Source organism: Mytilus galloprovincialis, chromosome 7 (genome assembly GCF_965363235.1).
Source record: "Mytilus galloprovincialis chromosome 7, xbMytGall1.hap1.1, whole genome shotgun sequence".
Lineage (NCBI taxonomy): Eukaryota > Metazoa > Mollusca > Bivalvia > Mytilida > Mytilidae > Mytilus > Mytilus galloprovincialis.
In genome coordinates this window covers 8,246,546-8,268,222 of record NC_134844.1, presented here as the reverse complement: position 1 = coordinate 8,268,222, position 21,677 = coordinate 8,246,546, and the positions used below count along the sequence as shown (strand labels likewise).

Sequence of the window (21,677 nt, the reverse complement as noted above, 5' to 3'; positions counted from 1 at the left end):
TTTCAGAAACTGTTAAAATTAATCTACCTAATGATCAAATAAAAAATGGGTGTCTTTAGCCTCATTTTTTCGTAAAATTTAATCACAAAGTTCGTGCGACAAAAAGTTGGAAAAAAAACATTACAATACTTGCCGGACCAATGTTTGGTATGGATATGCAAATACGGACTGTTATACAGAAAACAGCCTATATTACATACATTATATAATCTTGATGTTCATATAAACCCACTATGAAGGCTATTTTAATCTTCAGCTATCCAAAAATGAATTTTATTGCACACTAGCTCTCATATTTGAAAAATCCACAGGGGCCAAAATGCGAAACTACACACCTGACTGCGGAGTGCTACCTAACACAATGTAAACAATGATGAAAAATAATATTTATGTCCTCTAATGATGTTCAAAATATTAAAAATCAATGAAATTAACAACAAAGCAGTTATCAAATGAATGTTAAGACAGATGTAAACACTTAAAAATTAGGCGTTTAGTATGACGTTTCTCGCTGCATTGAAGACCCATTGGGGGCATTCGGCTGTTGTCTGCTCTATGGGCGGGTTGTTGTCTCTTTGACACATTCCCCATTTCGATTCTCAATTTTAAAGTGAAATAAAATTAAACTATTTCAATGGGTTGCTATACACGAGATTTTTGACACCAATATAAATGACAGTTTAAATCAATATTTAATTTTAAGATCATCTTTCATGGGTGACGATATTCGTTTTGTCATAGTATTTGTAGAAAGAATAAGATGTCAACGAAGAGATAATGAATTTCATTTGTTTCCCTTGTACACAAAAGGCCAACCTAATGCAAGGCAAATGTAATAGTACCGTTTTCCCAACAGATATGAACTTTCAGTATGAATATCATGATGGTCGACATTTGTTTTGCATACTATTTTAACAGAAAGCTTTACTGAAGTACACAGATTAAACATTTTGGACCAATATAGCTAAACCTCGATTTTAAAATAACATAGGAAGGATAATTTAACGACACACATCAATAATAAACAGATAATACAATAATTTAAAAGAAAAACAACAGTCAACGCATCTCTATGACAGAGCAAGATGAAGTTATTAAAAGCCGGTGATAATGTCAAGGGTTATTGAAAGGGATGTTGATCTTGCTGTATTGTACACATTAGTCATGTTTACTAAGTCAAAACTATGATTATTTTCTTCGGTAATGTGACACCGCTGATAAGTCGACCGGATGATGGTTGTAACAACTTTGACATACACATGATATTATGTGACATATATATTTTATTTTCAAACATATGATAAAACAGCAATGCTGATTAACAAATTGCCTATTTTTTTATTTCATTTAAAAACTATACAGTAAATTATAACTATATCAAATTAGTAGAATCGAAAACTGTTAAATGCAAATGTTCATTATTATTGTTACACAACCAATCATGAAAGACAATTTCAAAATGATAAATAACGATGTCTGGCACTCTAATGTTGTATCAATATCTGAAGTATATAATTTGGTAAATTTGTCATACGTTTTATTATCGAATTCAAGGGACCAAAACATGACATGATCCTATCATCTCTTTTAATGATCTCCACATACTTTTTACACATGCATTTAATCAAATACAATTGTTAAAGGTTTCACACGGGTAAAAATAAAAAAAACTCATTTTGTGTCATAACATTGTCATATTGCTTTTGCTTTTTGAGTTTGAATATCTGTTTGGTATTTATCGCCTCTCTTTTATATACGCAGTACAAAACACATGTACATGTAACTGCATAATTTCAAAATAACACAACAAATTACAGGTATCATCTTTTAAAATAGATAATTTAGATTAGTTTACATTCATATTCACATGTACAAACAGCTACAGAAAATAGCATTAGTTTAATGCTATTTATTTCTAGAATAAACTATGACACAATGATTCAAATTATAAACACTATGTGTCTACTAATCTTAAACAATAATAAAGACTAAAATTATAAACACATTTATGTTATTTGAAAACAAATATTTCTGGGACTTAATTTATGTGATTCCTTTTTAAACGCCAAACCATCAATTAATGATTTAAAAAAGTATCAAACATACATTGTGTATTTAAAAGGTCGATGAGGGACGTGAATAACAATGTACCATTGAACGGACCTGGGCACCTTGTGATATAAATGCCACCAGATCACAAAAGCATGCACAAAGCATTTTTTTGTATTTGCATATACGGTCAGTGATGTCATTTTATTGTACCATCAGTGCTACTTGCCTAACAACGTTTGTTATGACATACGCTTTCGGCACATGGAAATTATCATTATACGATTTCTATAACCACCGAGTGTGTACCTTTTTATTGTTATACTGTTGAAAATAAAAAATTGTTATGATCCCGAAAATAAGTATCTTTTTTTTATCGCATTACCAGTTTGGCTACAGTGTATAGATAATATACATGTAAAAATAAATAGATGAGGTATGATGAACTATCCACAAAAGTTCTAATGAAGTGGTTGTAAGCTATTAAAATGCAAACGTACAGCCTTCAACGATGATAAAAACCCATACCGTATGGTCGGATATAAAAGGCCCCGACATGCAAAATAGCAAACAATTCAATTTAGAAATTTAACGGCTTCATTTATAACAAAACAACTTGCGAAAAACAAATATGACAGACATGAACCAACGACAACCACTAAACTTCAGGCATGTCGATTATTCGACAGGAAATATTTAAATACTTTATGTAAGATCATTTTTGCGTTGCTTTTTCGACGAGAAACTGCAAAAGACGCTTAAAAGGGCACCTAAAAATCGTGTTCTTATAGTAACAATCATGATCGTTTGTCATGCTTATATCTACTATCCGTTTAACAATTTGTCTCATTTTTACGTAATTTATATTGTTTTTTGTGCTAAAAAGTTTTGTATTTGAATTAGCAACATTTACATAATGTTGATTCAAAAATAATGCCATACCGTCACAATCACGTAGTGAGCACGTTCTGTTGTTTTGTTCATGATATGTTTTATCATGTGTTTTGCAAAATACTCGTACTGCTTCTTCCAATCGGCCATAATTCTTTAGTTCCTCAGTTTTCAAATCTTCGAATTTTTCTACAATGTTGTCAGTGTAAGCAAACCAAACAAATATCCCATTTTTTTCCAATATTTGTAGTTTCTGGTGCTCAAAATCAATCTTATTTAATTTGTTTTTCATTATAAAAGATTTTATTGTCAATAGTGCATCGCTATCAAACAGATAATATTGCCGTTGTCTCTCAGTGAGTTTCAGAGCCTCACAAAGAGGCTCTATTGATTTTGCCAAACCTTTGCCCCCCATAGCGATGATATGCAAAGAAGTTAAAAACTTTCTCAATTGCATATCAGTGCCAGGATTATTTCCACAAACTAACAGTCTTGTTGACTCTTCTGTTAACAGAATATGTTTAAGGTTGTCGAAGAATCTAATGTCGTCTGCTCCTTCAACCATAATTACTCGTTTTGAGAAAAAGATTGGACTCACATGATCACTCCATAAGTACTCCTTTCTGTTAACCTCTTCAATGGCATGTCCTAAAGTGACCACTTTAGACCCGCTATCACAAGAATAGAAATAAAATATTTTCTCGAATGTCCAGGGTCCAATAAACCTTTGGTTGTGTGTTGTGAATATAACAGTTTTTTTTTGCTCTTTGTTAATATCGTACAAGACTAAATCTCTCAAACAGTCAATCATGGACGGATGCATTCCTCTCCCTGGCTCTTCAATAAGTAGAGTCGTTGTGCTTTTTCTTGATAAAGTAATTGACATGACCTTAGCTTCTAGTATACCTTCCGGGACTTTGAGAATCGAAACAGGTTTATCATTGTTTTTCCTAAACATTATTTGTTTTGTATCTGTATTATTTTGGCATCTCTTAAGAATATGAGACATCAGTAGTTTACCGATGTTTAAAACTCGTAAAAGAAGCTTCATGATATAATTCCTGGAGTGTTCGATATCAAAACAATATTCATCACTCAGCTCAAATGTATATGTTTGGGGTTCTGTCAGCCATCTTAAGTATTGTGACTCATCATCTGTACATTCCTTAGGGTCATTTAAATGGGATTTAATCACATAAGCAAGATCACTAGCCCTCTTGTATCTACTGGGCCCTTCCGTGGTCGGTATCTGGCGCAAAGTTTGAATAGGATTTATTCCTCTGTAAGCAAACATAGTTTCAAACTTTATTTGTTCAAACGATTTATTAAAAGTTCCGATGTCATTGTTATTATTGGTAAGGGTTTTGCAGAATTCTTCTAAACTATTTGAATCGATTTCGTCTTTATTATTGAGATCCAAAAGTTGGAAACCCAATTCATAAAATGTATCTTTGTCATCCGACAATGCACCTTCATTAAATCCTCCCCATTCCTTTTCCGTTTTACGTATCGAACGAGTAATAATAGTTCCATTATTACTCTTGTAAAAAGTTATTTTGCAAAAGACGGTGTCATTGCCGTCCTTATATGAAACAAAACATGATGTCAACATGAAGGATTTTGTTCCTTCAAACGAACAAATTACGTATGATGTATTATCAGGATTGTGCCGTGATGAGATTGATGCGTTTAACTCAGTGTGCATACACCTTCTTACTCCTTCAAACAAACAACTTTTCCCAGTGTTGTTTTCACCAAGAAATATGTATACACCATTTTTAGGAAAGTCTAACCTATGTTCATGATTGCCATTGAATTTTACAAAATTCCTTAACCGAATTTGTCGCAGCATTTTATTTTAATTTTAAATGAATCATGAAATATATATACGTGGTAGGGATCGAACTAACTTATATGAATAACATAGATTATAAAATATCATAAATAATCATGAACAATCTTGCTGGTATATCTATTACATAATTATCAATGAACACGATAAATTAAAACCAACACTTTACTGTACTAATAAAGACATAAAACTTATACGAAAATTTTATGTCGATAAACAAACAAAACACTGAAATTATTTGATTGTTTGGCAATCAACACTTGGTTTTAAAACATGCAATCACTTGTCATGCACTGAAACCTCGTCGCAAAAGATTGTATTTCCCTTCTGCTTCCTCTTTCCTCCTTCTCTTTAAATAAGTCTGATAAAACAGTCGCCGGTTTTGTAGAAGCATAGATAAAAATCTGTAAATGAATGATATTCGATTTATTTCTCTTACAATCAAAATAGATAATAGAAAATTAAATTCACACAATTAGAAAAACATATTTTGTTTAAGGAAGGTAAGGTAAGAGCTATTCCATGTTAAAATCCAGACTAATTATATTAATGCCTAGAACCCGATAGTGTAAGATTGTATTAATGTGTAAACTTATAACTGAATTACATTCGGATAGATCTTTTTAACTGGCGATAGAAATACAACGATTACAAATTGTCCTTGTTGATACTTACTCTGTTTTATAAGGAATTGAAGAGAGAAACCCACAGGGGATCTTCAATTTAGCTTTTGCTTTAGAAATAATATTATGTTGTCTTTAGATGACAATGAGTTATTTACTGTAGATAAACATTTTGTATCCAATCGATATCGAGTAGATCCACAAGGTAAGCGTCTTATCCATCACACACCTTGTGTATTCACGCTCTATCAAAATTATTGTAAATTCAGCAAGAATAATTTGTCTTTTTTTCAAATATCATAAATCGATCAGGAAGAGGCACATCGTACTTAAGAAAACAAACAGAAAAGGTGGAAATCTTATGAAATCAAAAAGGGAGCGAGACCGAGTTCGTCGACAGAGTAAGCGTCACCAGTAAACTAGTGTTGACCTGAAACGGTCATTTTGATTCTAACATCATCTTATAAGTTTAACCAATAAAAAGTATTGTTCATGTTAAACTTCTAAACTACTAATCAGTTCAAAGATACAATGAACAGATCTTAATTTTCTGCAAGCGAATTGTCTGAACAGTATTACATTTACTGCAGTGGTTAGCTCTGAAAATTGACTAAAATACTTTTAAAAGCTGTTCAGATTTAAATGACCGTTTCCGTTCAAAATCGGTTTCCTAGTGCTATGCATACATTACCCGCCGTGCGAATTCACATTCATTAAAAATTTAGCAATCGGTTAAACATTATGTAAAAAAGAGCTTTTACCATTATGTATAATTCATTACTTTTTGCATATCTGACTTATTTGTCGATGATTGCGATCTGAGTTTCTTAGGTCTAAGGAAGGTTGAAATTCCCTACGTATGACATACTTTGGTTGTACTCTTTAACAATTTATAATTAAAGCTGTACGAAAATAGTTTTTTTTCACTTTATTACGTGACATTTCATCAACTTGAAACAATGGACTTGATATTCGGATGATTATTATTATTATTTAGAAATGTGTGAAATATACAAGACTACGGTTACGAATCCCTTAATGATTTTGTTTATTGTTTAAAGACCTTTGGTGTTTCTGAGACCACAAACATGTTAGTATTTGGCTTCAAAAACTTTTGTTTCCAGTATGCATGACGATAACTTCAGAAACACCTGTAATATGTAATGAAATTAACATCATATTTCATATCTGATATCAATAGATTTAGCATGCAAAGCACCTCCATTAGATATTTATGGTATTTCACGAAGTTTACAACCTACGTTTTTCTGTTCCCTAATAATATATTTGGATTTTCTAGTCATCTTTTGAGCATAGGTAGAATAGCCATTAACAAGTACTCGTCATACATCAAAAGTATATGAAACTGCCTCCTGTTTCCTACTTCCTTTTATTCTTAAAAATAAACCCCTTAAAAGACATTATTTTAAACCTAAACTATTAACAAAATTAGTATACACATTGTCTTTACTAGGAAAACCCTGTGTATGCCAAACAAACAATAAATTGCATACCAAGTACTCTACGTCTTTTTTCGCTTTCACTTTTGACCAAATTTTCCCAACAGAACGGTTAGAATTGAGACAAGGAACTGAAAAGATAAAAAGTTTCAAAGCTCTTTCAAAGTTTCAAATTTTTCGAAACAAATACTCAAGCCACAATTCAATGAGTAGTATTATCTTTACATCAAGTTATTCAAAATTAGGTGGTAGCGTCTCTAGTTCGATGGGATAGATGCGTTCAAAATAGTCACCAAATTCTAAATTATTTAGTGAGAGAACACCGTCTATATATCGGAAAGTAAAGTTAAAGGGTATTTCTAACTTCTTATCTTTCTTCATAAGAAGTTCCTGTATGAAGCCAGCCTCATGATGATAAAGAAACAAGTCATCAAGGAGAGGGCACAATTGTTCCCATTTGAATGCCGACAGTTTGTTGAAAAAAAAGTCCTCCAAACGCAACAAATATGTTGTCAATCAAGAAATTAAATATTTTGTTAATGTCAGTTTCAGTGAATTATTTTGTTTGAATCAGAGTGATCCTTAATAAAGTAGGACTTATCTCTCCATAAGAGAAGATACTTGTATCTACGTTGGCCATTTGTTTTATGAATCAAAGCAATACCAACTCTTTCAATTTGTCTTTTCGTTTGGAATGGGGAATACTTGTGTAAAGTTGATAGTGTCCGTGTTATGAAAAGAAAATCAGTTGAACAAACGAGTGTGAACTCGTATACTATACTTTGATAATGTGGATAATGTTTATCAATCTTTTCGTTACAAATCCGAATAATTGATGAAAATACAACCCACATAACTGATAATCCAGAACTTGCATCTTGCCAAAATGAAGAGTCCATGATAATGGCACATCTTGGGAGTAGACACAATCACTTTTACCAACAAAATTGATAAACATAACCTCATGTAGTACAATTATAGAGAGACGGAATACCCCTGTGCACAATAAGGCAGATCTCAATCGAATGACCATTACAATCATAGTCCACACCACTGGTGGGTCTAGAGAGGATTGACTAACTCGGGAAAGGTTTTCGATGTTTAAATACTTTTGCACCATATAGGATGAATAAAATGGCGTAGGTCTAATTTGCGCTCTGCTTTTCGTTTGTGTTATATGACTTTTGACTAAACAGTCTCTGATGCTATTTCTTTGCCTTTTTCAACTTAAATTCTAGAATACCAGTTAAAATCATGTATTCATTTGATATGTATAAATACGCAGCCACGGTGAATTACTTGATTATTGTAAATAATATAAATCTAAAATATCATCAAAACGCAATTTAATTAGGATGTGTTGTTATTACTTTACTCGTCAAATTTACTATTTGAGTATAATACCATGAAGCTCAAATCGGTCGGTTGTCATCATTCAAAGTGATGTTCTGGGTAAAATAAAAATAAAAATAAGGTACAATATTTAGTTATTTAAATGAAAACTAAAATATAAATATATAACAATTTCAAATTTCAAAATTATACATTATAGAATGCCACCATGCCGTGTGGCCCAAAACATCTGTGAGGAGGAGGAGGAGGAGGAGGAGGAAGGAGGAGTTTTCATGCTTTAGACTTTATTAAACTTGTTTTACCTTCAGTTATTATCTACTTATCTGTTATTCATACGTTTATGCAAGTTTGACAACAAAGGCTTTTCTGTTACTTGTGATAAGACGATTTTGACATTACGACGGTCATATAACGTCAAAACGTTGATATAATTCTTATATATTTCATAAACCTTATATAAATATGTGAAAATATTGTGAAAAACAAATATTTTAGACAGCTTTAGTCTGAATTGAAAATTTTCAACAATATTCTGAAATAGCCAGTGGACCTTAATCAATAAAATTAACCTCAACTCCGTTACTTGACATTAAATTTACAAAATGTAACAAGTCGTGTTTAGACTCCTATTTTTATGAGAAAAAAATAGTTCCAAATGTCAAGGCCATCCTTGTATAGAAACAAAATAAAATCAAGTTGTTATTAAAAAAACGTTGAACGGTATTAACTACAGGCTACATATATACTGAATGAAAAATTGTCCTCTGCTTTCTTAAGATATTTTTCGTTTCTTAATTTAACCCAAAATTAAAAGTTAGGACAATATTTGGAAATATATATTTGTTGAACTTTGACCTCAATTATGCGAAATTCCTACCACTTCTCATGATTACGGAATCATTACTCTGAAAGTTTACAATTTTCTCTTTTCATTGATATATAATTCAGCCGTGTATTCGGTGGGTGCATTTTTTTTCCTTCTGATTCTACCGCTGGTCTATATGTATATGCTCGGAAACGGGCCCTGTAATTGGACCCAATAAATATTCTTATACTTATTCTTATTCATTTAACATGAAATTCCATCGATAGTTAATATAATCTTCACAAATAGAAAAGTCAAATTTAGATACTTACAATCGGAGTTTTCAAATTTACCTCTTTAATTCCGTGTGTATCACTATAACAGATATAAAAAGAAGATGTGGCATGATTGTCAATTAGACAACTGTCCACCAGAGACTGAATGACACAGAAATTAACAACTATAGGTCACCGTACGGCCTTCAACAATGAACAAAGCCCATACCGCAAAGTCAGCTATAAAAGGCCCCGAAATGACAATGTAAAACAATACAAACAAGAAAACAAACGGCCTAATTTATATAAAAAAATGAACGGAAAACAAATGTGAAACACATAAACAAACAACAACCACTGATATACAGGCTCCTTGCTTGTTTAAGAATTTATAAATATTAGACTAAACAGTAGAAAGATTAGTTTGTATTATATCAGATAGTTATACAATAAAATCCCTATTCATATTGTGCACTTTTATATAATCAATCAATGATCTATAGCAACGCAGCATAGCAACTCGTCAAGAGAGTGTATTAAATCATATAGTATTATTAGTAATTATTGAATTGCATGTATTGAATTAAAGTAACGTTATAATCGTTCAATAACCCTAGTTGAACTAAATATTTATATTCCTCATGATTACGGAATCATTACTCTGAAAGTTTACAATTTTCTCTTTTCAGTGATATGTAATTCAGCCGTGTGTTCGGTGGGTGTTTTTTTCTGATTCTACCGCTGGTCGATATGTATATGCTCGGAAACGGGCCCTGTAATGGACCCAATAAATATTCTTATACTTATTCTTATTCATTTAACATGAAATTCCATTGATAGTTAATATAATCTTTACAACAGTAGAAAAGTCAAATTTAGATACTTACAATCGGAGTTTTCAAATGTACCTCTTTAATTCCGTGTGTATCACTATGATAGATATAAAAAGAAGATGTGGCATGATTGGCATTTGCCAATTAGACAACTGTCCACAAGAGACTGAATGACACAGAAATTAACAAATATAGGTCACCGTACGGCCTTCAACAATGAACAAAGCCCATACCGCATAGTCAGCTATAAAAGGTCCCGAAATGACAATGTAAAACAATACAAACAAGAAAACAAACGGCCTTATTTACTTAAAAACAAGAGTGCACACGCTGAAATGTCTCGCCTTCTATACTAATTATTGATTTTATGTTGATAGTCCTAAGTATAAAGCTAAGCTTTATTACAACCGTCACATAAACTTAACATTAACCAAGATAACTAAACAAAGACCAATGAACCTTGAAAAAGAGGTCAAGGTCAGATGAACCATGCCAAGCAGACAGGTACAGCTAACAATGCTTCTATACAACATACATTGTATATAGTTGACACATTACTTATAGTTTAAGAAAAATAGACCAAAACACAAAAACTTAACACTGTGCAATGAACCGCAAAACCTGCTCTACTGACATAAAGATCATAAAATATTTCCATACACCAAATATAGTTGACCTATGGCATATAGCATTAGATAAAAAGACCAAAACTCAAAAACTTAACTTTGACCACTGAACCATGAAAATGAGGTCAAGGTTACATGACATCTGCCCGCTAGACATGTACACTTAACAATCATTCCATACAACAAATATAGTAGACCTATTGCATATGGTATGAGAAAAACAGACCAAAACACAAAAATTTAACTATAAACACTGCACCATGAAAATGAGGTCAAGGTCAGATGACACCTGCCAGTTGGACATGTACACCTTACAGTCCTTCCATACACCGAATATACTAGCCCTATTGCTTATAGTATCTGAGATATGGACTTTGTCACGGACGGACGGATGGAGAAGTCTTTCAGTGCTATTTTACAATATTGACAAAAGAATCAACGATTAGAATAAATAAATTATTTAATAAACAAACAAAAAAAATAAACAATTAAGAAGAAAAATACATCAAATTATTATAAATATTAAAGTCCAAATAAATAGTCCAACAGCTTCAGTAGTTTGTATTGTATATCCAGATTACTTCCCTTTATATCGTTATGACGGTTATGGTATCGTTATGACGGTTATTGTATCGTGCACGACAGTTCCACTATAATATGTAGATATGTTGTTTGATGAATTATCATGTATGATTGCGTTCAATCTGTATGACCACTCCTTAACACCGCAGCATTGTATTACTCTGGTGCAGGCTGGAACCTCGGAATTGATGCACTATATACAGTAGAACCATTGTAGGTTAAATTTAGCTAACAAATATGAAATGCTCTAACGAGTGTGGCATCCTTCCACACGAAAATCCCAAGCAGAAAATGAAATGACAACGTGTCCAAAGAAATCATCTGACCACTGTTTAAAAATAGCCAAACTTGTCCGAAGAACTCGATTGACCACTATTTAAAAATAGTCAACAGGTGTGTAAATAGGCCAAGCCTAATCAGTGTGCGTTTAAACACAGGTGAACCAAACTTAGGCCAAACGTACATATATACATAAAAGCGTATGTTAAAACTATGTATAAAATAAACCGTGAACAATAGGCGTCCTGCGCAAAGACTGCAAGTGCAATTCTCTGATCATGACGACAATTTCACAATCGTTATCTATATACAAGCTCGACTAAATAAATATGTGAATAACTCTATAAAATACATCTGGATCGTGACATCACCTCCCCAATTTAAGAAAGTATTCTTACTTTCATTTATCTCCACGATCCTATATACGACTCAAAAAATCTGCTCCAACGTTGTGCTTTCCTTTGATGGCAACAATCCTGAACCTATACGGCTGTAACAAGAGTGACCATCTCATCAATCGTGCATTTGCAATTTTAGACTTTTGCAAATATATCAAAGGTTGATGGTCGGTCTCTAATATAAACTGTTTACCATATAAATACCTTTGAAATTTGCTGATTGCCCATACAATGGCTAGGCATTCTTTCTCGATAGTGGAGTAATTTCGTTCACTAGCTTTCAGTTTTTTACTAGCGTACGATACAGGCAATCTAATATTATCTTCATCCTGTAGCATTATAGCGCCTATTCCATTATCAGAAGCATCAGTTTGAAGGATAAATACCTGAGAAAAGTTCGGCAACTTTAAAACAGGAGCTTTTACTAATGCATTCTTCAAACTTGAAAATGCTCTTTCATGAATAGCTTCCCAACGTACCTGATTTGGTTGTCCCTTTTTCGTCAGATCAGTAAGCGGACTAGCTATATCTGAGAAATTGGGAACAAACTTTCTGTAAAATTCAGCCATGCCAATGAAACTTCTAACTTGTTTCTTGGTTGTAGGCCTATGAGCATTTTTGATTACCTCAATTTTATCTGGATTTGGTGAAAGGCGATCTGTTCCGACAATGTGACCTAAAACTTCAAGACTGCTATACGCTATATAACACTTTGAGGGTCTTGCTGACAAATTAGCAGATGCCAACCTCTCAAATACTCTCTCCAAAACCTCCATATGGTGATTAAAAGAACGTGTGTACACTATAATATCGTCAACAAAGTTATCAACGTTTTCCAACCCTTCTAAAACCTTTCTCATACAACGTACAAAAGTAGCACCACTATTGACCAAACCAAATGGCAGAACCTTGAATTGGAACAATCCTCTAGGTGTTTGAAATGCTGTTTTGGGTTTTGCAGCATCCACAAGACTAATTTGCCAATATCCCTTGGTTAAATCAATTTTAGATATAAACTGATAACCAGACAACTTTGAAAACATCTCTTCTATATTACCCATCGTTTCTGCGTCGAAAATTGTAATACTATTTAAACCTCTAAAATCTATACAAAACCGATTACTCTGATCTTTCTTCTTCACAATCACAAATGGACTTGAATAAGGACTATCTGATCGCTCAATGATATCCATTTCTATCATCTTATCGACTTCCTTATTTACCGTGTCTAGCATAGCATATGGTATGGGATAAGGTTTAAATCGAACAGGATCATCAGAAGTCAACTTGATATCGTGCTGTAGTACATTTGTCCTACCTGGAATATCTGTTAACACGTGTGAGAACTTATCTAGTAAACACTGTACCTTAACTGTTTCATTTGCTTTTAAAGCTTCGTTGATATGAACATCTCGTAATGTCTCCTTAGCAACTGCAACGGGCGTTTCGATTAACTCACTTTCGTAATTGTCTACATCGTCTGTATCTTCATTTTCAAGATCTATAACTGATACTGTAGCAACAAAACCTACCTTGTGATCTGGTGCACTAACGCACACGTTAGTTTGCTCACGTTCAACATACAGTTTCAACATGTTGACATGAAACATTTTAAGTTTACCTCTCATATCAATTCTGTAATCAAGGTCACTGATCTTTTCTACTATAGAGAATGGTCCTTTCCAATGCATCAGCAACTTATTTGCTTTAGTAGGTAGTAGCACCAATACTTTTTGACCTACCTTAATCTTTCTTGAACGTGACTTTCTGTTATATATACGTGACTGTTTACGTGAAGCTTTCTCCAAGTTTTGTTTAACCAATTCACAAGTCGACTCCAATCTTTCTCGTAAATTGATAACATACTCGTATGTGGACCTCACTTCAGGATCAGTAATTTCTCTAGTCCACAATTCTTTAAGAATTGTCATTGGACCTCTGACTGGCCAACCATATACCAATTCAAACGGGGAAAATAAAACACTCTCCTGAGGTACTTCTCTGTAGGCAAATAATGCTGGTCCTAAATACTTATCCCAATCTCGCGGACGCTCTGCACATAGTCGCTTCAACATCAGCTTCATCGTACAGTTAAACCTTTCAACGAGTCCGTTACACATAGGATGATACGGTGTGGTAGTAAGCTGCCGAAGAGAAATCAGTCTACTCACCTCAGACATTAAATTAGAAGTAAATTGTGCGCCCATATCTGTCAACATCTCTCTTGGAAAACCTACCCGACAAAATATATCAATCAATGCTTCCGCTACCCTTTCTGTCTCGATAGATGGTAACGCTACTCCTTCTGGATACCTTGTAGCGTAATCAACAAGTGTTAGTATATACCGATTTCCTTTATCAGTCACTGGTACTAAAGGTCCAACTATATCTACAGCTACTCTGCGAAAAGGTACATCTATGATAGGGGTTTTACCCAAAGGAGCTCTAACTTGCTTACCTTTTGGTACAGTGCGTTGGCAAATATCACAGGACTGGCAATACCGCTTAACATCGGATTCAACTCCTGGCCAGTAAAACTCTGATAATACACGATAAACTGTACGTCGTGTAGCCATATGTCCCGCCATCAATGACTCGTGTGCTAATTTCATGACATCGCTTCTATAAACTTCAGGAACGACCAACTGACGGAATAACTTACCATTTTCTACTTTTGGCGACATAAATTCTCTATACATAAGTTTCTTTTTCAATATGTAATTTACCTTTGTACCATTGGTCTTCTCAAAGTTTCTGCCTTCAGCTACATACTGTCTAAGCTTCGACAAACTTGCATCAGACTGCTGTTCATGCTCAATGTCCTCTAGACTAACATCTTTAATACTTCCTGGAACTTTTAATTTCGGATATGGATTATCTTTCTTCTTCGCTTGCTGTCGAGTTACTACACTTACCGTCGGAGATATATCGGGATCATAAGGCTCCCTAGCACCATCTATGTTTCCTATAATAACATCATATAATGGTTGTTCCATACACCATGCTTTTACTTCACCTTGATAATAAGGACTGTCTATAGTAATTATAGCTATAGGTACTTTAACACTCGACCCATCAGCTAATACACATGTCTGATAATCGTCTAGAAAACAATCTATACTTACAAGACTTTTCTTTATAACAACTCCATTACATCCTGTATCGCGAAGTACTGTCACAACACGGTTACCTAACTTACCTTTAGCTACAGGCATTTTGATTGGTTTCTTTTCACACTGTTCAGGTATTGTAAGATTACTTACCTGTGTAGTAATAATGCTATCAGTAAGAGTAATAACATTCCCGCAAATAGGAGTTTCCTTTCCCCGTGAACCACTATTTTGTACATTACCAACCTTGTTTTTCAATAATGGACAGTTCGATATCAAGTGATCTGATTTGTTGCACTTAAAGCACTTTCTATCAAACCTGTTTCCACCGCCATAACCTCCTGTATGTCTATTTCTATCTCTGTCACTTTGCTTTGGCGGTTCTTGGTTCCGTGCATTGTTGGGTTTTTGAGACGGCTGTGACTTACCTTTTTGAGTCTGATTTGTAAGTGAAACTATATTTACTCGCCTTGCCTCCTTAAATTGATCAGCATACCGAGTCATATCATCTATGGACTTCGGTACTCTCTCTTTCAGAAATAACATTACCTCGTTATTACATATGTGTAAAAACTGATCTCTTAACATAAGATCATAAAGTCCATCAAACGTCTTCACAACATTAGACATATCAATCCACCTACTAAAATAACTACCCAAACGAACAGAAAACTGTTGAAACGTTTCACCAAACTCTGGACGACAAGATCTGAACTTCTGCTTAAAGCCATCTTCAGTCATGTTATACCTCTTCAACAAACATGTCTTAAGAGCATCATAATTTAATGCTTGATCTGAGGGCATCAAAGCGTACACATTTAATGCATTACCTTTAAGAAGTGCACTCAAATGAGTGGCCCATATTGATTTGTCCCATTTTTGCGATATAGCATACCTTTCATAACGACGCAAATATGCATCCATATCATCAGTACCTTCCTCAAAAGGAGGTAGTTTAGGTACCTTTGAGGGGTTAACATTACATTTTTCTTCCCTGTGTTTTTCAGTTTCCAATAAACGAGTATTATCTAGTCTTTTCAATTCCAACTCATGTTCTAATCTTACCTTTTCAACTTCCCATTCTTCCTTCTCTCTTTCTCTTTCAAAACGTCTATCATCGCGTTGTTTCGCCTGTTGTGACTCAATGAACCTAATTAAATCTTCATTGGCTAACCCCAATGACTCACCATACTGTCTTAACTCTTTAAGACCCTCCATGATTATTTCCTGCTAATATGACTTGCTATGTAACAATAAACTAGACCAAGGACAATGCTCAATATATCACATATATATATCTCGTAACACTACGCTTTAGTATCACAGTTGACCATAGCCTGGTCCACAAGTGTCAATCACAACACAAAATAAACAATCGCCTTAGTCTAAATCTACTCTAAATAACAATACCTACATTAAATCTACTGTTTGTACTTGCAGCGTGCAACAACACCGAGGTAATGTAGTGTAGAAATTTTACAAATTCTGAGGTTCCAAACTATCAGGTTTCTGTCGACATTACAGTTTCTGAAAAATACAATAGTAAGCTTTACTACACGTTATGAATGTATATTCAATGTATATAAAAAAAATAACAATTCTTCTATAGAAAATATAAATTTAACTTCAAAATGTATAAGAAAAAAAAACACTTCAGACTTATCCCACTTCTGACACCAATTGTCACGGACGGACGGATGGAGAAGTCTTTCAGTGCTATTTTACAATATTGACAAAAGAATCAACGATTAGAATAAATAAATTATTTAATAAACAAACAAAAAAAATAAACAATTAAGAAGAAAAATACATCAAATTATTATAAATATTAAAGTCCAAATAAATAGTCCAACAGCTTCAGTAGTTTGTATTGTATATCCAGATTACTTCCCTTTATATCGTTATGACGGTTATGGTATCGTTATGACGGTTATTGTATCGTGCACGACAGTTCCACTATAATATGTAGATATGTTGTTTGATGAATTATCATGTATGATTGCGTTCAATCTGTATGACCACTCCTTAACACCGCAGCATTGTATTACTCTGGTGCAGGCTGGAACCTCGGAATTGATGCACTATATACAGTAGAACCATTGTAGGTTAAATTTAGCTAACAAATATGAAATGCTCTAACGAGTGTGGCATCCTTCCACACGAAAATCCCAAGCAGAAATGAAATGACAACGTGTCCAAAGAAATCATCTGACCACTGTTTAAAAATAGCCAAACTTGTCCGAAGAACTCGATTGACCACTATTTAAAAATAGTCAACAGGTGTGTAAATAGGCCAAGCCTAATCAGTGTGCGTTTAAACACAGGTGAACCAAACTTAGGCCAAACGTACATATATACATAAAAGCGTATGTTAAAACTATGTATAAAATAAACCGTGAACAATAGGCGTCCTGCGCAAAGACTGCAAGTGCAATTCTCTGATCATGACGACAATTTCACAATCGTTATCTATATACAAGCTCGACTAAATAAATATGTGAATAACTCTATAAAATACATCTGGATCGTGACAGACTTGACCACCAAAACTTAACCTTGTTCACTGGTCCATGAAATGAGGTCGAGGTCAAGTGAAAACTGTCTGACAGACACGAGGCCCTTGCAAGGTACGCAAATATCAAATATAGTTATCCTATTACTTATAATAAGAGAGAATTCAACATTACAAAAAATTTGAACTTTTTTTCAAGTGGTCACTGAACCTTGAAAATGAGGTCAAGGACATTGGACATGTGACTGACGGAAACTTCGTAACATGATGCATCTATATACAAAGTATGAAGCATCCAGGTCTTCCACCTTCTAAAATATAAAGCTTTTAAGAAGTGAGCTAACACCGCCGCCGCCGCCGGATCACTATCCCTATGTCGAGCTTTCTGCAACAAAAGTTGCAGGCTCGACAAAAATGAACGGAAAACAAATATGTAACACATAAACAAACAACAACCACTGATATACAGGCTCCTTGCTTGTTTAAGAATTTATAAACATTAGACTAGACAGTAGAAAGATTAGTTTGTATTATATAAGATAGTTATACAATAAAATCCCTATTCATCTTGTGCACTTTTATATAATCAATCAATGATCTATAGCAACGCAGCATAGCAACTCTATTGTGTTTTAAATCATAAAGTATTGGTAATTATTGAATTGCATGTATTGACTTAAAGTAACGTTATAATCGTTCAATAACCTAGTTTAACTAAATATTTATATTCCTAACATATTGGTGTAATTGAAATGCTACAATCGTCCTACTTACCTGTCCGATTAATTGACTTCCAGTCACGTGTTTGCAAAACTCCTGAAACCACCACCGGTACAATCGCCAAAAATACGATCTGAAAACAGCATTTATTATTCTATACTGTCTAATGAACATCCAACGATGGAATTTAATCAATGAATAATATCTTTTGAAATTTTGAATTATTTGAAAAGCAAATGGCCTTATAATACCCACTCCCTTGTCAATATTTCCACTAAATATCGTTATGTGTAATTGATTTAAATTTGTAATTTCAAAAGAGTAAAATCACAAAAAAAACTCCGAGGAAAATTCAACCGGAAAGTCCCTAATCACATGGCAAAATCAAATGACAAAACATATCAAACGAATGGACAACAATTGTCATATTCACGACTTGGTACAGGCAATTCTAAATGTAGAAAATGGTAGATTGAACCTGGTTTCATAGCGCTAAACCTCCCACTTGTACGACAATCGCATCAAATTTAATAATATTGATAATGATGCGTGATCAAAACAAACAGATACAATAAGCAAATATCACAAAGAAAGGTAAAAAGTCTAATTCGGTAAGTCACATTCGTGAAAAGGGAACGGGATTGTAGTTACGACTTTATGAACATATCTGATATCATCTATATAACAGATATTCCATAACGATCAACCAACTCGTGATGGCGTCCGAAAAATTTACGAAGTGATAATTTCAGCTTCCCAATGCTTCACTATTTGGAAGCCGAAATCATCTCTGTTATCGTAAAGTTTGTTTTCAACCGACCCTCATAGTCAATTTCTAGATATAAATCCTAATCAAGTGGAAAAATCAACGCAATTTTCTTTTGTTAGCCATAGCGGTCATATGTGTTGAATGACCAGACAAACACAAACTATATACGAGATATTGTACCAGAGGATTCTTATATTGGTTAAAATTGGTCTTATAGTTTTGAGAAGAGACGATCTTTCAACAAGTCTACGACGACGTTCGACGACTACAAGTCTTGACAACAGATGAAAGCAATTGCACGACCAAATAAACGGCTACATAGGGACATTTACCTTACGTGAATTTAACATGAATTTCGATTCATGGGAATCTCATGTAAATTTCACGTGTATGTCACCTCGAGCGAGCTTATACATCAAACTCAAGTGACTTATTTCTCATTCGATTCACCTGAATCTATTGTGAAACTCAAGTGAGCTAAAGAGGAATTGCAAATATCCATGTGTAAATAACATGAATTTTCAAAATGAAGTTATTCAAATAACATCCATATTTTGAATTTGATTTAAACATGAGAAATACAAAAAAAAAATCTCATGTGAAATTCACGTGCTAAATTTCACGCGAGATTCATGTGAACCTCAATCAAAGTGGAATTCATATGAAATTCACATTATTCCTGTGTAAGTTGAAGAGTATTGAAACATAAACAAATACTAAAGCCATATATACCGAAGGGAAATTGATTGAATGTTTGATTATTTTTTAACGCCACTTTCAGCACAAGTGAACTGATTTTTAGCGGTCAGTTTTAATGGGTAGAGGAAGCAAGACAACTGGTAATCCAAAGATTGAAATCGAGCTCCAATAGTTTCTTAGTTTTATCAGCAGTAAATGTGCAAAAACTGACCGAATCAATTATACTTAATGTCAACACAGGATTATTGACTATTAGCTGGTGAGTCCCTTAGGGATGACACTTTCATTTTCTGCGGCATAGACCCAGTTCTTGAACCTAGTCAAAGACACTAGTTTAGGCTTAATATGTGGAAAACCTGCCAAGTTTTAAATCAGGTAAAAGCTTAGTTAACCCTGTTTTATATGGTTCTCAATAGGGGATATTGAATTAAGATGTCAGTATATATATTAAAACTTGTAATCTTTACGGTGTTGTTGACATAACTATATAAGTATCATATTCAAACTAGTATTGGTGTTAATTTCTGTGTCATTTTGATCTCTTTTGGAGAGATATCTCATTGGCAATCATACCACATCTTATTTTTATATGTAGTGTACTTTTAAATAATATACATGTAACATTCTGCAATTAATATATGCTTGCAGGATGTGTTACAAAAAAATATTTCAATTGATGTAACTTCAATTTTTTATTTTGTAAATAAAAATAGAGTCAAATTACGATACTTACAATTGAATTGATCAGACAATTTCGCACGTCTAATTCCATTTATATTACACTAATACAAATAACTGTTTGCTTTAGCATTTTCCCACAACAAACACAAATTGCATAATGACTAGTTTTTAGCATGTAAAGTAGTTATAAATAGAATAGCTCTTCTTCTTTTACAATTCTATAATATTTCCAATCAATAACCCATAGCAACACAGTATAACAACTCACCAACAGAGAATTTACAAAACAGATATTATCAATAAATATTGAATCTACAGAAACGGTGAAGTCTTGAGGTAAACATGATAGAACAAACTATTTATTCCAAGGATATTGCGATAAGCGAAGTAGTTAGTTAAATCTACTTTTAGAATAATTTAATAGATGCTCGTACTTTTTCATGGATAGTTTCATCGAATGTAGTTCTTGTTATTCTGTCTTTCTTGCAGAAAAGAGAAGAAATCATCATTAGTTCCATTGTTTGGCCCGAGAAATACCATAGCACATACTGCTAAATTCGTAAAGCTTTTAAACTATGTGAAAGTAATCTTATTCATAAATATATGTCGCAGTGGCGGATCCAAAGGAGGGGGCGTTCCGGGAGTTATAACCCCCCTTTGTTTGGACAATCAATGCATTTGAATGGGAACATATAGTTGGAACCCCCTTTTATCCTGGGTAGGACCCGTCCTCTTTTGTAGATGGCAGGATCCGTGTGTCGTGCATATTAACATAAATATATAGATATCAAGATATCAAAAAGGCTGATATCGTCAGTTTATGCAGTTTTATATTACCAACAACAAGTTTGAAGAACTGAGCATGCATAATTGGAAGTCATGGTTTATATACATTTTTTAATGTATCTTTTCTGTTCGGAAATCCTCTATGCAGTAGTTGATGTGTAGCGTAAGTACTCGGGTTTTGACTTGAAGGTTATACACATGTAGTATAAATTCCTAAAAAAAAAATCGTTGAAAAGAGGATTGAAGTTGTATAACAAATCAATCAAATCTTTGGAGTTATCTCTTATCCCTCACCCCCAACCCCCATCCCCATAAAAAAAATCAGGAAATACGTAGGGTATTGTAAATGCTTGCGCATTAGTACCATCTATGAT

General features: G+C 33.5%; 1 protein-coding gene and 1 long non-coding RNA gene across 4 annotated transcripts; both read right to left on the bottom strand.

Annotated features, from left to right (window-relative positions):
- Positions 1-1,288: 1,288 nt before the first annotated feature.
- LOC143082248 (uncharacterized) lies at positions 1,289-21,320 on the bottom strand. Of its 2 annotated transcripts, XM_076257840.1 has the most exons (5): positions 20,570-21,320; positions 18,423-18,501; positions 10,196-10,238; positions 6,930-7,006; positions 1,289-5,196 (listed from the first exon to the last, which is right to left on the bottom strand). In XM_076257840.1, exon 5 carries the CDS (start codon positions 4,790-4,792, stop codon positions 2,765-2,767), a length of 2,028 nt encoding a protein of 675 aa, XP_076113955.1. In that variant the 5' UTR covers positions 4,793-5,196; positions 6,930-7,006; positions 10,196-10,238; positions 18,423-18,501; positions 20,570-21,320; the 3' UTR covers positions 1,289-2,764. The 2 variants fall into 2 exon arrangements, with proteins under 2 accessions (XP_076113955.1, XP_076113956.1); XM_076257841.1 differs by lacking the exons at positions 10,196-10,238; positions 18,423-18,501; positions 20,570-21,320 and adding an exon at positions 9,366-9,744.
- Positions 11,215-17,663, bottom strand: LOC143082247 (uncharacterized). Of its 2 annotated transcripts, none has more exons than XR_012980322.1 (2): positions 16,551-17,663; positions 11,215-11,527 (listed from the first exon to the last, which is right to left on the bottom strand). It is a non-coding gene; the product is annotated as an uncharacterized LOC143082247 (long non-coding RNA). The 2 variants fall into 2 exon arrangements; XR_012980321.1 differs by lacking the exon at positions 16,551-17,663 and adding an exon at positions 15,152-16,543.
- Positions 21,321-21,677: the final 357 nt, after the last annotated feature.

Bases quoted from the DNA above. Each gene is read 5' to 3' on its own strand.
- LOC143082248 (XM_076257840.1), bottom strand. From the start codon at position 4,792: ATGCTGCGACAAATTCGGTTAAGGAATTTTGTAAAATTCAATGGCAAT.